The following is a 13,178-nucleotide window of genomic DNA, read 5'->3' as shown; positions in this document are numbered from 1 at the left end:
GTTTGTTTAATTTTTTTTTTTTTAATTTTTTTTTTACCTGCCGTCTCCTGTTTTTCTAGAAGCTTCTTACTCTGTCGTGAACTTTGCCTGTCGGGGGGCGACACCCGGACGGGGTAAGGGGATGCGGCGGGGTTGGGACGGCGGTGGGACGGGAAGGGCAGCGCTGTTGGGGGCGGAGGGTCTGCGTGGGGGAGCGGCTCTGGTTATGTGCCCTCCCGGAGCTCTCTCGTGGCCCAGACACTCGGGATTTCGGGTTTACATCCACATCCCCGACACAGGACTCCCCAAAGTCTGAAGCTGCCGGCTCTCACTGACTGAGGGTGTACTTGGGGTGGGATCCCGCCACTTCCCCCAACCCACCCCTGAGTTGTTTCTGGGTACCACGGGAAGGTAAAAGCAGAAATAGCATAAAACCAAGAGAAACTGGCTGTGAGGGGTGAATCTTTAAAGTATTTTGTCCTAGTGTGGACTACTGAGTTAGTCCTCTGAGTGCCAGGTATCCAGAGATGTGTGTTCCCAAGAAACTGCCTCACTTTGTGGGATGGCAGGGCTGGATTTTGGTTGTTCGAGGGGTTTTTTGTTGTGTTTTTAAAAATTCTTTGTTTAGCCAAGAACTTGCTGGGCAGCAGGTCAGTGGGTGACACTGAGGTGAAGGAGTTTGAGGTCCAAGGTGGCTCAATCCCTCAGGGCAGGCATGGCAGGTCCTTTGCACAGCACACCAGGGATGGGACTCACCCAGCAGCTCCAGGAGCACCCAGGCTGGCCCTGCCTGGCTGTCAGAGAGAGACTGCACCTTGGGGAACCTCACCCCTGTTCCTGTTGTTATTGCAGGGTCTGCCCCATCCCTTCCCTCCCCTTCACGTGCAGTTGGGAAGCACTGAGGGAGGCATGGCGTGGCCGAGCCGAGCGCTGAAAGCCAAGGGCAAATTGAAGTGTGTGGAGGAAGACCTGGATGACAGCCTGCCAGACCTCATGTGGCTGAGGGACTTCACGGTGGCCCAGACTGGCCTGCCTCAGTTATACTCTGGCTCAGACCCCCAGGACTGTTACACGATGAGTGAGAGTCTGTTCAGCCTGGTTGATTTTGAGTCCCCGTGCTCGCCCCTGGCTGCTGACCCGGCCTGCAAGGGCACACGCCACACTCCCTGCACGCCTGTCTCCTCCTCCACCTCCTCCACCACGCACCACGACGTGGCTGTGCCCCCTCATCTCACAGGGGACATCGACTACAAGACCAACCCTCATGTCAAGCCGCCCTACTCGTACGCCACCCTCATCTGCATGGCCATGGAAGCCAGCAATAAACCCAAAATCACTCTCTCTGCCATCTACAAGTGGATTACTGACAACTTCTGCTACTTCCGACACGCTGATCCCACCTGGCAGGTAGGAGATGTGGAGCCTTGGCCACTGTCCCTGCAGGGCTGAGCAGGGCTTTCCACAGCCTCCACCCTGCAAGACAACATCCTGCAGGGATGCTGGATCCCACTGGGAAAAGAGTGACACCAGCCACCAGTGGGGAAGGGCTGGAATGGGAAAGGACTTGGCTGGGCATGGATGCCACGGCCATCAAGGTGGCAGAGGGAAGGAGCCATTCTGGGGGAGAGCCCAGGACCATTTTGGGAGCAGGCAGGCACTCATTGGGCTCCTGGCACCTGAGACTCCTCTTGGTCCCTACATTCCTGGAGTTCTCCTGGGGCTCTGAGTCCCTTGGGGTTGAGCACATGTGGAGAAGTTGCCAGGTCGAGTGTCCCTGGGTGCTGAGAACCAGGCATGGGAGAGGGATGGAGATGTCACTTGTTGGACAAGTCTCTCTCTGGGGAAGTTTTGAGCAGAAATGCCGCTGCTTTCCAAGCAGGGCAGAGTACTGGGCTCCTGGCCCCAGGGACAGGCCAAGGAGGCTCCATCACTGGGATGAGCTGGTGAGACCTGCAGAGGGAAGCCCAGGAGTGGTTAACTTGGGCTTCTGTCCCCAGCTAGCACAAACATGTCCCCAGGAGAGAGGGGACAGCCCCCAGGCTCACCAGCTTTGGGGACAGCCTGAAACCTGGGGGGTTTTCCCAGCCACCCTAGCTTGGTGCCCTCCTCTGTCACACCAGGAGACCTCTGGCACGTGAGGTTTTCTAGGATATGGCAGGGCTGGACGGCCCTAGGGGCTCATCCCTCCACTGGGGTTATTCCCATCCCAAATCCACAGTGTGTCACTAATCCTGATGGCAGTGCCCATCCAAGCAGGGTTGGAGAAGCCCACGACAAAGCCCAGGCATTGCCCACCTTCTCTCCAGGCAGGTGGGTCTCCAGTGGCTCTTGAAGCCCATCACAGGGAAAGGAACCCCTCCCAGTCCCCCTCCAGGGCCATCTTGGTCCCACTCTTACACTCAGGGGACCTATGAAAGTGATTTGGATGCAGGAGCTGGGTGCCAGCGGGTTGACTTTCTCCTGCACACTTCATGGCTAAGCATTCACAACGTTTTTAATTAAATGTGTTCATTAAAAAAAGAAAGAAGGTTTTCAATTCCTCTCTGCAGAGATGCAGGGGGTACCCTGGGCCGTTGCAGGCAGGAATGATAAATATGTTGACCAGCTGAGTAATAATTCAGCCTGGGCTGAGCAAAGTTTGGGATGGGGAGGAGAGATGGGCAGCAGAGAATTCAGCTTTCAAGTCTCTGATCCTTGTAAAATTTCATTACACAGTAAAATTGGAGTTACCACAGCCTGGATTGTATGGGGGAATATCTGTATTCCTTCTTCTTCTTTCTTCTCTTTTTTTTCTCCTCCTTTTTTTTTTTTTTTTTTTTTTAAATCTTTTGTTTCTTTTCACTTTTTTCACTTTTTGTTTTTCCTTCCTTTTTTTTTTTTTTTTTTTTTTTCTTTTCTTTTCTTTCTTGTTGTGGCTGTGTTCTCATCCTCTATCCCGATTCCCGTACGTGAAGACAGCCTGGAAAGGTCATGCCACCCATAGTCTGGGGGGGAGATGGATATATTCCTGTGGGAGCTGAGTGCTTTGGAAAGGAGCCAACAAACCCAAGGAGCTTCAGCCCAGAGGAGGGTTTTGTTGTGTGTGTGTGTGTGTGTGTGTGTGTGCACGTGCATGTTTTTCAACAGCTCTAAGCAATTGAGCCTTGTTTTTCCTATTGGGCACTATGGATTATGGATGAATAAGCATAAAGATATCCAGGCAACATTAAACCCCCACCCCCCCCCAAAAAAAAACAAACAAAAAATCAAAAAAACCCACTTCTGCCATATCCAATCTCAGTACAGTCCTGGTTTTGTGGAGTCCAACGCTGGGTTATTTACCCAATAACTGAGTTTCCTTTCTGATTATTCATGTCACTCCAGGCACATTCAGGGTTTCAGAACAGCTTGATGGGAGTAGAAACTCCTCCTTTTCTTCCCCCCTCCTTTTTTTTTCCCTCAGCTTATTTGAGCAGTGCCTGATGAAGATGCAGTGATTCCACACTGAGATTCTCTGGGCCAGGAGGCACCTCTGGGGACACACAGGGTGGAACAGCCCACGTGTCTCTCCATGTTCTCCTGTCTGATTTGTGCCATCCTGGCTAGGGGAAGGCATGGTGCCTATGTTTTGTCCAAATATTTTCCTCTCAACACCACCAATAGACACAGTTGAACTGGGGAATGCCAGCAGGCCTCTGATTGCCGTCCCCCCACAGTGCTGCCATGTGCTGCCCCTTGTAAAGGGGCCATGGCCACATGGGTGTAAAGACCCACCTCTTCCTCCCTGGCACGGAGGATCCAACCTCCTCCAGCCTAGCTCTATGCCTAGAGCAATTCAAGCCAGTTTCTCCCAGTGTTCTGCATGATTCAAGGCCCCATGACCCCAATTTCCAGCCAAGGAGAGCTGCCCAAAAGCTTCCCATTGGGTGGCAAGTCCTAGCTTGAGCCCCTTGGCTCCTGCCACCTTTGGCTGGATGAGAAAGAAGGCAGGAAAACTGCTGGAGACTCAGGGCTTTGAGGGACTTCCTGCTGGGCATGTAGCCTTGGGTGTCTGGATGTTGCCAGTTCTGCTTTGTTTCCCCAAAGGTCCTTGCTGAAAACCTCCACCAGTCTACCAAGGCAGGTAGGTCCTGCAGCTGCAGACAAGCACTCAGCCTTGGTTTCTTTCTCTTTTGACTCCAGAACTCCATCAGGCACAACCTTTCCTTGAACAAGTCCTTCATCAAGGTGCCTCGGGAGAAAGACGAGCCAGGGAAAGGTGGATTTTGGAAGCTGGACCCCTACTATGCCAACCGGCTCAAGTATGGGACTTACAAAAAGCGGAGGATGTCTCCAGTGCAGATCCACCCAGCCTTCTCTGGGAGAGTCCAGAAAGAAGCACGGCATGTTGTCAGCCCGGCCACTTCCTCCTGCAGCTCCAACAGCGTCCTCGAGGCCAGCGTGGCATCGCAGCAGCTGCTCAAAGAGTTTGAGGAAACCACCAGCAGCCAGAGCTGGAGCCCTGTGGGTACCAAAGCGGGGCAGAAGGGCAAGCAGCCCTCACCCCTGCCCACAGCCAAGGCGTCCCGGCTTCCCAGCTCAGCCCTGATGACCCAGGAGGAGCAGACTGAGCTGGGATCGCTGAAAGGTGTCTTTGACTGGGAAACTGTCTTTAACACCAACCCCAACGGAGACTTCTCCACTCTGGTGGATATGGAGCTCCCACCTTCCATCAACCCCGTCACATGTGACCTAGACTGGACAGGACAAGGGCAACACATGGAGTGTCCCCAGGGGCAGGAACAAGTTGTCACTGAATCCAACCAGTACAGCCTGGACTTTAACGAAACCCTCATGGCCACAACTTTCTTGGAGCATCCCTGGGATGAAGGGACAAGCGATTACCTCTCCAACTGTGTCAACATTGACCAGGTGTTTGAAGACATCGATGCCTCTTTGCTGGCAGATGTCATCAACCTCAGCAGTCTGGCACGCCTCTTGTAAGACTTTTGTAGGATGCTCTCCCCAAGCTGGGACTTACAAGGGACAAGATTTCCTAGAGATGCCCATGGTGACTTTTACCAGCTTCATTGTAAGGTTATTCCCAGAAACACCAAAGGGAAAAAACCCACCACCCCAGGAAATGCCTGCTGTGTCTCCAAAAGACACCTCAGAAGTGTCTAGTTTTCTCAAGAGAAGAAGGTTAACACTACTTATTTTTTTTACATTTTACTTTAAAAAAAGAAATGTGAATTAAGATGGGTTCTTTTCCATCAGGGCTAAAATTACCTGTGAAATCCCATCTAAGACATGAGATTCCTGGGGGCTTAGGATTTGATAGACTAAAGTGCAATTTCCACACCTCTTTGCCTCTCTGTTTCACTCTGTCTTTCCTTTTTCTGTCTCAGTGCAGTTGGTAGGTACAGTGTGATAATTAGCTGGTAAGAAAATACAGGTCCCTTCTGGATTCTCCACATTCAACATCCCAGCTGACTTGTGCCTAGGGAAGAAGAAAAGGTTTATAAACTCAGCAAGTGTGCCTCTTTAGACGTTTTTATATAATCTATTATATATTATATATTCAAAGAAATCTATATTTTTTAGCACTAGAATTTCTTAAGGGGGGAGGGGAAGACTGGAAATGCAGTTTGAGAGTTGTTTTGTATTTTCACTGTTTAAAGGTTTTGTTTCATTGTTCTGTAAAACAAGACCACACAAGGGAGAACTCCTGCACCAACAGGTTTTGTGAAGAATCCAGGAATTGGCCCTGGCAGGAGAGAAGCGGCAAGGACCAGGATGCTCCCAAAACCAGCTTTTGTATTTTTTGTACCCAAAACCCTTGCTGCAGTTGCCAAAGGGTCTGGAGCACCATGAACCCTCTCTTTCACCTACTGACATAGCCCCTCTCTGCTTTTTTGGTCTGAGATTGTTGCTCTTCGCTTCTCCAGCTCTTCCATCAGGCTCCGGGTGCAATGAAAACCCCACGGCCTGGCCCTCAGCTGGTGGTGATGGAGCCATTCCACACTGAGCACTCCCAGGTGGGACTGAGGAGGAAAGAAATCCACATTCAGGCTCCATCCAGGAGCTCAGGCCAAAAACTGCACATGCAACAGGCTCTGGGGGACAGCAGTGGAAATGAAGTCCCATCCAGCCGGGAGAGACGTCAGGATCGGTGTGCAGCGAGAGCATGGTGGGGTCAGTGCAAGGTAACTTGGAAATATTTTGGGAGCAGAGCCAAACTCTGCTGAAACTTGACTTGAAGCTCTCAAGAACCAGATTCTTTGCCTCTGCTTTGCTGTAGGCTGTGAAAGGTAGAGCAGTCATTAGATAGGAGCAAGTAGAAGCTGGAATTTTAGTGGTGTGTCTTAGACTTGGCAAAAGAAGTGGAAGATTGTAATTAGATTCTGTTTTGGTTACAAAAGCACTTAGGAGGGGCTTTGGGGTCTGTGTAGTTGTTTGTATTGACAATGTTTCTTTTTATTTGCTGTTTTTCTTCTGTTTTCCTGCTTTGGGGATTATGTTGGAGAACTACAGAGATACTTGTGCAATTTAACTGTTTTCATGCAAATTATTTACAAATTTTAAAAAAATAATAATAATAAAAAAAATGGAGAAGGAAAAAATCCCTTTTGCCTCATTGTTTCCTTTCCCCAGCCCTGCTTGTAAACCCAGGAGCTCTCACACACTTGCACAACTGTGCAAATTCCCTGTGGGGAGCCTGAGGCACGAACTAGCCCCAGTGAGACAATGGTTACACACCACCTATGTGACACAAGGTTGGCTGTGCCTGGTGTCCTGAGCCCTGGGAGCTGCTCCAACCCTGGGAATAGCCTTCCCTGGCCCTGCAGGGAGCTCCTGGGGCTGGCAGGTCCCTCTGCTTGTGCCATGTCACCACCTGGCCCTGTAGATGCTCCAAGATGCCCAAGTTTTGGGTACAGGGTGGGGAGAGGAGCTGCACAGAGGTCCCTCTCCAGACCCTGCGTGGGGCTCCTCCAGCCTGGTGCTTTGGGTGCACCCACTCCTGCATATCCCATCCCTCCTGCCCTGAGGACACAGCCCTGCCCTTCTCCTGGGGAGTGCACAAGGAGCTCCCCAGTGATCTACTGGATCCCCTCAGCACCAGGCACTCCAGCAGCCAGACCCAGGGCTGCTACAGCTTCTCCCAGTCCAGCCAATCTCAACCCAAAATAAGCCCTGGGCTCGGCATAGACACTTGCCTTGGTCTCTGTGTGCTTTGTGATGGGAAAGCAGGATGCTGACGCTGGGAAAAGGTAGGGTTATCCCTGGGGGAACAGCTTTGATGTGTCTGAGGGGGAGAATTTAGAGGCAGATCTGGGCTTTCCTTTCAGCTTTGGGATATTGGGAGCCATGAATACCAGAAGGCATTAAGGAATTCCTTGTCCTGGCTTCTCCTCCTCTCAGCTCCTTGTTGGAAGCACTGGAAGAGCTATTCCCTTCTTCCCCTCCAGTACTGGTGGCACTTCAGGGCTGCAAAAAAGCTGGCACTTCCCCTGCCCCTCAGACCACTTGTTTAATTCTTTTTGCCAGGCACAAACATGTAGTAGTGCTTTCAAACCCCCTGGAAAAGAGAAGCCTCCAGCATCCCCACCCTGCCAGGGGACTGAAAAAAACCCAAACCTGCCAGGAAAAAATATTCCAGCCTGGCAGAGCCAGTCGAGGGGTTTAAAGTGAGAAAGGGTGAATATAAAGGAGGCACCAGGCGAGGCCTGAAACAACCCCGTTTTGTTCAGCAGCTGAAAGCAACCAAACCGACTTGGACGTGAATTTTCCCTTCTTTCAGTGAGATAATTTGGAGGGGGTGGTGTTTTTTCAAGCGGCAGCCAGGAGGTGCAGGAGCTGGGGGTGCTCTGGGCGGTGCCATCGCTTCCCATGGGGCACAAAGCGCGGCTGTGCTCGGGGCTGTGCTCGGTGCCAGGACGGAGGTCAGGACCCGGCAGCCGCGGACCTGCCCGGGCTTGCCGGTGGCAGCGGGGCTGCAGCCGGGGCTGGGGCTGCTCCAGCCCCGCGGGCTCGCCCGGCACAGGGGCGGTGATGGGCTGGGGCTGCAGCCGGGGCTGGGGCTGCTCCAGCCCCGCGGGCTCGCCCGGCTCGCCCGGCACAGGGGCGGTGATGGGCTGGGGATGCAGCCGGGGCTGGGGCTGCTCCAGCCCCGCGGGCTCGCCCGGCACAGGAGCGGTGATGGGCTGGGGATGCAGCCGGGGCTGGGGCTGCTCCAGCCCCGCGGGCTCGCCCGGCACAGGGGCGGTGATGGGCTGGGGCTGCAGCCGGGGCTGGGGCTGCTCCAGCCCCGCGGGCTCGCCCGGCTCGCCCGGCACAGGGGCGGTGATGGGCTGGGGATGCAGCGCTGGCGGTGTCCACCCTGCTGCAAGCAATGAACCCAGAGCACTCCAGCCCAGAGCTGGCCGCGTTTTGGGGCATCCACCAGCTCCAAAAACTCTCTGAAAGCTCAGCTCGCTGTCCTAGTGGGGTCCTTCCCCAGCTGGTTATTAAGCACATGGCGATTATTCCTTTATTATTTATTTCTGCTATTTCCCCAGCCATCCCCTCATCCATCATCCCTCTCTGATGGGCAAACATTGACACCTCAAACCAATCTCCCCTTCACAGAGGGAGAAAAAATATACACATAAGCCCTTCTTTTCTCTCCCTTTCTTGCCGTGTCTTTCTTTTCCCTCCATTGAGAGTGGGGCTGGCATGGAGCCATTCTGGCAACAGCCGGCTTTCACTTGCTAATCATCCTAAATATTGAAAATCAACCCTAGAATAAACAGCTCAAAGATTGGGGCCATCTCTGCTCTGTTTGGAAATGCTAATCTCGCTGCCTTTTGTTTTCCCTGTGTGGATTTGGTGCCTTGAATTTGGAGGAGGTCACAGCTCATGGGTTCTCTCTTCATCCCCAGATTTCTAAAATTTTTTTCCCCTCTCATCGTAAAAAATTCAGTCCATTTTAACATCCTAGGCTGGGATGGTTGGAATGGTGAGGGGGGAGAAGGGGGAAGCAGGATGGAGGCGGGTAGGGAATGGACTCGCCTTGCATAGCAATGAATGAACCTCCAAAGTTTGGGAAAAAAGCAGGTTTCCAAACATGCATCCGGGAGTTCACATGGATGTGAAATCTCCTGGGAGCCACACTCAGACAGGGAGATCTACTTGGTACAGCAGGTCCCTGGTGGGGATGGGAATGGGATGGCATCGGGGCAGCCTGGCACTCACACAAGGCAGGGCTTGGGGACAGCTCAGGCACTCCCTGGCCTGTGATGCTGATTTTTGTAGTGTTTTATACCTGATGGGCTGGAGGTGTCACAGCAAACTCCAGACAGGCTGTGCTGAGCCCCACGGCTGGACTCGGATGGCTTTGCCGGGAAGGATCAGGCTGGATGCAAACACCTCTCTGTGGGGCTGTAGGAGCACTGGGGGAGGTGGCTTTGAGAACAGAGAGGGGGGCAAAGCCCCTCTCCTGCTTTCCCAGCAGTGACCTTGCACTGCCAGCAGAGCCCAGAGGGACCTGTGGCCCTCACACAGCCCGGGTGGCTCTCAGCAGGGCTGAGATGGGTCAGAATCTGATTATCTCAGCAGAATTTTTGGAGCATCTCTTTCAGTCCTGTTCTTGTACGGTGTGTGGGGTGCTACACCCTCTGGCGTGGGGGAGCACATCCAGTAAAAGTCCCCTCGGGTGCCCACGTCCCTCTGCGCCCCAGGGAGCCCCGGGACGGGTCAGTGGCCGTTGCCAGTGGCTGTTCCCGGCTGGCACAATGTCCCGGCAGGCCGAGGCTTGTCCTGCAGCAGGGAGGGGGGGAGTGCCGGCAGCCACAATGCAACAGCCCCTGCGTAAGAGACGTCACATGGACACGCTCGGCTGCTCCTTCCTCCTCCTCCTCATCCTCAGCCCCACCGCCCCTCCATGCATGCCCGGTTAGGGGGCTGCAGCCCCACAGGGCTTCTGCTCCTCCAGCCTGGCTCATGCCGTGGAAAGGGGTCCCTGTGGCCATTGGGGGGACACATCCAAACCCCCAGTGGAGGGGCTGAGCTGCCGGAGCCGTGCCAGCATCGCTTCCTTCTTTGGGAAACCACGTCACGCCAAGGTCGAAACTTGGCCAGTTTGCAAACAAGCACTGGGGCCACGGGGATTTCTTTACAAAGGCTGTTTTTCCAGGTGATTTATTTCCAGGTTTGGAGCGTTAGGACCATCCCATGTCTTGAGATTGTGGGGTTTTTTCACTGCCATCATGACAGAGAGAAAATGGCTTTAGAAATCCAAAGCAAACACACTCCTTTGGTGTCCGACTCCTTGGAATGGGTCTTAAACCCCTTTTAAAAGGGTGGAAGCAGGGGCAGGCTGCAGGCTGCACACTCCCTGGACACTGCTTTCCTATGGTGCTGCTGTGGGCAGAGCCAGGGGTTTGGTGGGGAATGGTGCAATGAGGACCTAATATTCAGGGGTTCCAGATGGGGCCAGCCAGGATGAGCAGCAGCAGGTGTGGATCCTTTGGGATGCTCCTATCCTGTGCACAGGGACCACTGGGCTGGAGGCTGGCACGGGCAGCAGGAGGGCTCAGGGCATTACGAGAGGCGAGTGTTGACCTAGAAATCGCAAAGAATTTGGCCTGGCACCGTGCTGGAGGGCAACATGCCAGCCTGGCAGCCGAGGGAGCATGGCTCCGCTCCGAAACGGTTGCTCCTTTTCCCCGTGCCTGGCTGGGAGAGGTGACTGCTGCCTGCCCCAGGAGCTTTGGGAGCATTTGGGGCTCACTGGTGTCAAGGGGTGGGATGCTCATCGTTCCTACCAGAGGCTCCTCTGGGGAGCCCATGCTCCCACACGGTACAGAGTCTGTGCCAGTTCTCAGCTGGGGAACGGGAGGGAGCAGCCTGGCAAGTGCTGAGGGGAGTAATGCTCCATCCTGGCAGCTTTTGGTTACGAGACACATTAACAGGCAGGAATGTGCAAACATCCAAAGGTCGGAGCTGTGGAAGGCGGCTGTGGTGGCTCCAGTCCCTGGGAGTGCAGCAGACAGAGGCAGGACCGTTTCCTGCTGCAGGCAGACAGGGATGACCGAGGAGAGTCCCCTCTGCACGGGGCTCGTTGGACCTGCGCCCCTCAGCAGACCCCATGGCCTCACTGGGCAGCTCCTTGCCACCCCTGAGTGAATTCCTGCCGAGGGGATGAGGCCAGCTGCAGCCCTGCATGGCCTCCCCGTTCCTGTCATGTGGGGGATGTGTGCCCAGCACCAACCCACATGGCAAACACCCCCCTTCCTTCCCCAGCAACGTGGCATAGGAAGAAAACGAGCATCATCCCCCAGCCTGGCCCCCAGCTCACAAAACACAGTGCCCTGGAGATGCTCTGTCCTCTGGACCAAGGCTCCTGCTACGTGTACACACATCCCACTCATCCCAAACCCATCTGGGAACCTCGGGCTCCAGGGTGGCTCTGCCATGAGCTGTGTGGCACCTTGCTGGTCCCCAATATGTACCAGGTGGCTGAAGGGGCTTGCCCAGAGCAGGGGGTCTCTATCCTGCTCCCCTCACTCTAGCAGAGCCCTGAGTAAACAGTGACGAGGGGAACCTCGTTAATCCTGGGCTTTCATTTACAAAAAGCCATTTAGAGCTGGCTCTACGGGCAGTTATCAGAGCATAGGGGAGGTTTTCCCAGCAGGACCTTAATTCCCTCTGCAAATAAAGCCAGAGGGAAAGAGAGCACAGCTTGGGTCTATGATAGCTGAAGGTTTGGGGGGGCTTCTGGGGCCAGCCTTGAAGGGACTGATTTCCTTGAACTCCTTCCTGCAAGAAGCAGGGAGGGCTGTGGCAGGATTTCTCTGCTGGGCACGGTTTCAGGGCAATTCCAGCCATGCCACATCCTTCCCTGGAGCAGCAACGCTGGCATGGCCCTGCTCAGGGCCACACAGAAATGGCTTGGAAGCTGCTGAAGCCCAAGTGCCAGCCCTTGTCCCACACGGACCCAGTTTTCCGGGAGCAGTACACATCCCTGTGGCACAATGCAGTGCTCTGGACCCAGGTCAGGATCAAAGCAAAGTCAGAAGGGCTCGGGCGTTACCAGGGAGGCAAAGTCCTGCCGTGGATTTGGTTCCTGTCTCATCCCTTCAAATTCATGGACACGTAACAGCCAAGGGAACGTGTCTGGTGCATCCCATACCCTGTCTGTGCACACTCACTCCTTCTTTCAGGGGTTTCCTGCTTATAACCCTCCTGGAAGAGAAAACTGGGGGCTTGTCAGGCAGCTCAGATCTATTGGTTTTCTGTCTGAAGATTAATTTGGCTGAAGATTGATCACTTTTTCTTTCAGCTGACCTGAGGGGAGACAGAACAAGCTGTGTCTGGGGAGGAGGGAACACCAATGATGGTGTTCCCAAGTGTTCCTGCAGCCTGGGACACTGGAACATGGATCACACCACGGGGGAACACAGTCCAAGACAGCCATGCAACCCAGAATGGAAGATTTCTAAATTTATGTTAATCCTGACTCCTCCATACTCTGATCTCTCTCCTCTCCCACATCAAATCCAAAGCCCTTTCGGAGGCTCCTGGCTGCATTAATCTTGTTTTTCCCTCCCTGCATCCCCAGGCAGCTCCTGTGGCTTGGGAATGCTGCTGACCTGTTGCATCCCCAGCATCTCCTCCTCACTGTCCTCTCTTGCAGGAGCAGGATTAACCCTGCCAGTGGGAAGCAAGAGCAGGCATAATTAATTTTTTTGCAATAAAATTGTTTATTAATTATAAAATGGCACTATATTTTAATGCAGGAACAGTTCCTGGAGTGAGCAGTACAGAGCTACAATGCCAGGGATGGAAAGTCCCTGCTTTAAGAGCTACTATTAATTGAATTTCTCCAAATCTTGTAAAAATCGCACTCTTGTGCAATGACCTTTGCCACCATAAAGGCAATCAGTAGAAACAGGAATTTGAGGGATACCTGGCTCTATTTATAAACACTGCCAAAGCCCTGAGCGGGCAAAGCAAAACCCCGCTCTGCCTCAGTTTCCCCCCCCGGCTAATGAGGCTCCGTTCTCTTTCCTGTGGCATTTTGGGTGGCCAACGCCCTGAACACCTTGTCCCCGGAGAGAAGTGACTGTCACGTCCCCTCCAGCAGGTGCCACTTCCTCATGCCTGTGGTGGTGAGAGCTCCCGTTGCTGAACAACAGAGCGGGGCCGTTGGCCGAACCCCGCGGCCCCCACACGCCGAGGGCGCCGCGCTCCGATCCCAG

General features: G+C 53.9%; 1 protein-coding gene across 2 annotated transcripts; it reads left to right on the top strand.

Moving 5' to 3' along the window:
• FOXJ1 (forkhead box J1) lies at positions 1-6,498 on the top strand. 2 transcript variants are annotated; one of them, XM_058852473.1, is made up of 3 exons: positions 1-113; positions 832-1,386; positions 4,141-6,498. In XM_058852473.1, the coding sequence occupies exons 2-3, from the start codon at positions 889-891 to the stop codon at positions 4,939-4,941; spliced, it is 1,299 nt and encodes a 432-aa protein (XP_058708456.1). In that variant the 5' UTR covers positions 1-113; positions 832-888; the 3' UTR covers positions 4,942-6,498. The 2 variants fall into 2 exon arrangements, with proteins under 2 accessions (XP_058708456.1, XP_058708455.1); XM_058852472.1 differs by lacking the exon at positions 1-113 and having other exon boundaries at positions 556-1,386.
• Positions 6,499-13,178: the final 6,680 nt, after the last annotated feature.

The sequence above is a fragment of the Poecile atricapillus genome, chromosome 17 (assembly GCF_030490865.1).
Source record: "Poecile atricapillus isolate bPoeAtr1 chromosome 17, bPoeAtr1.hap1, whole genome shotgun sequence".
NCBI classification, from domain to species: Eukaryota; Metazoa; Chordata; class Aves; order Passeriformes; family Paridae; genus Poecile; species Poecile atricapillus.
Note: the sequence above shows the minus strand (reverse complement) of the source record. Positions and strands in the feature narration are given on the sequence as shown.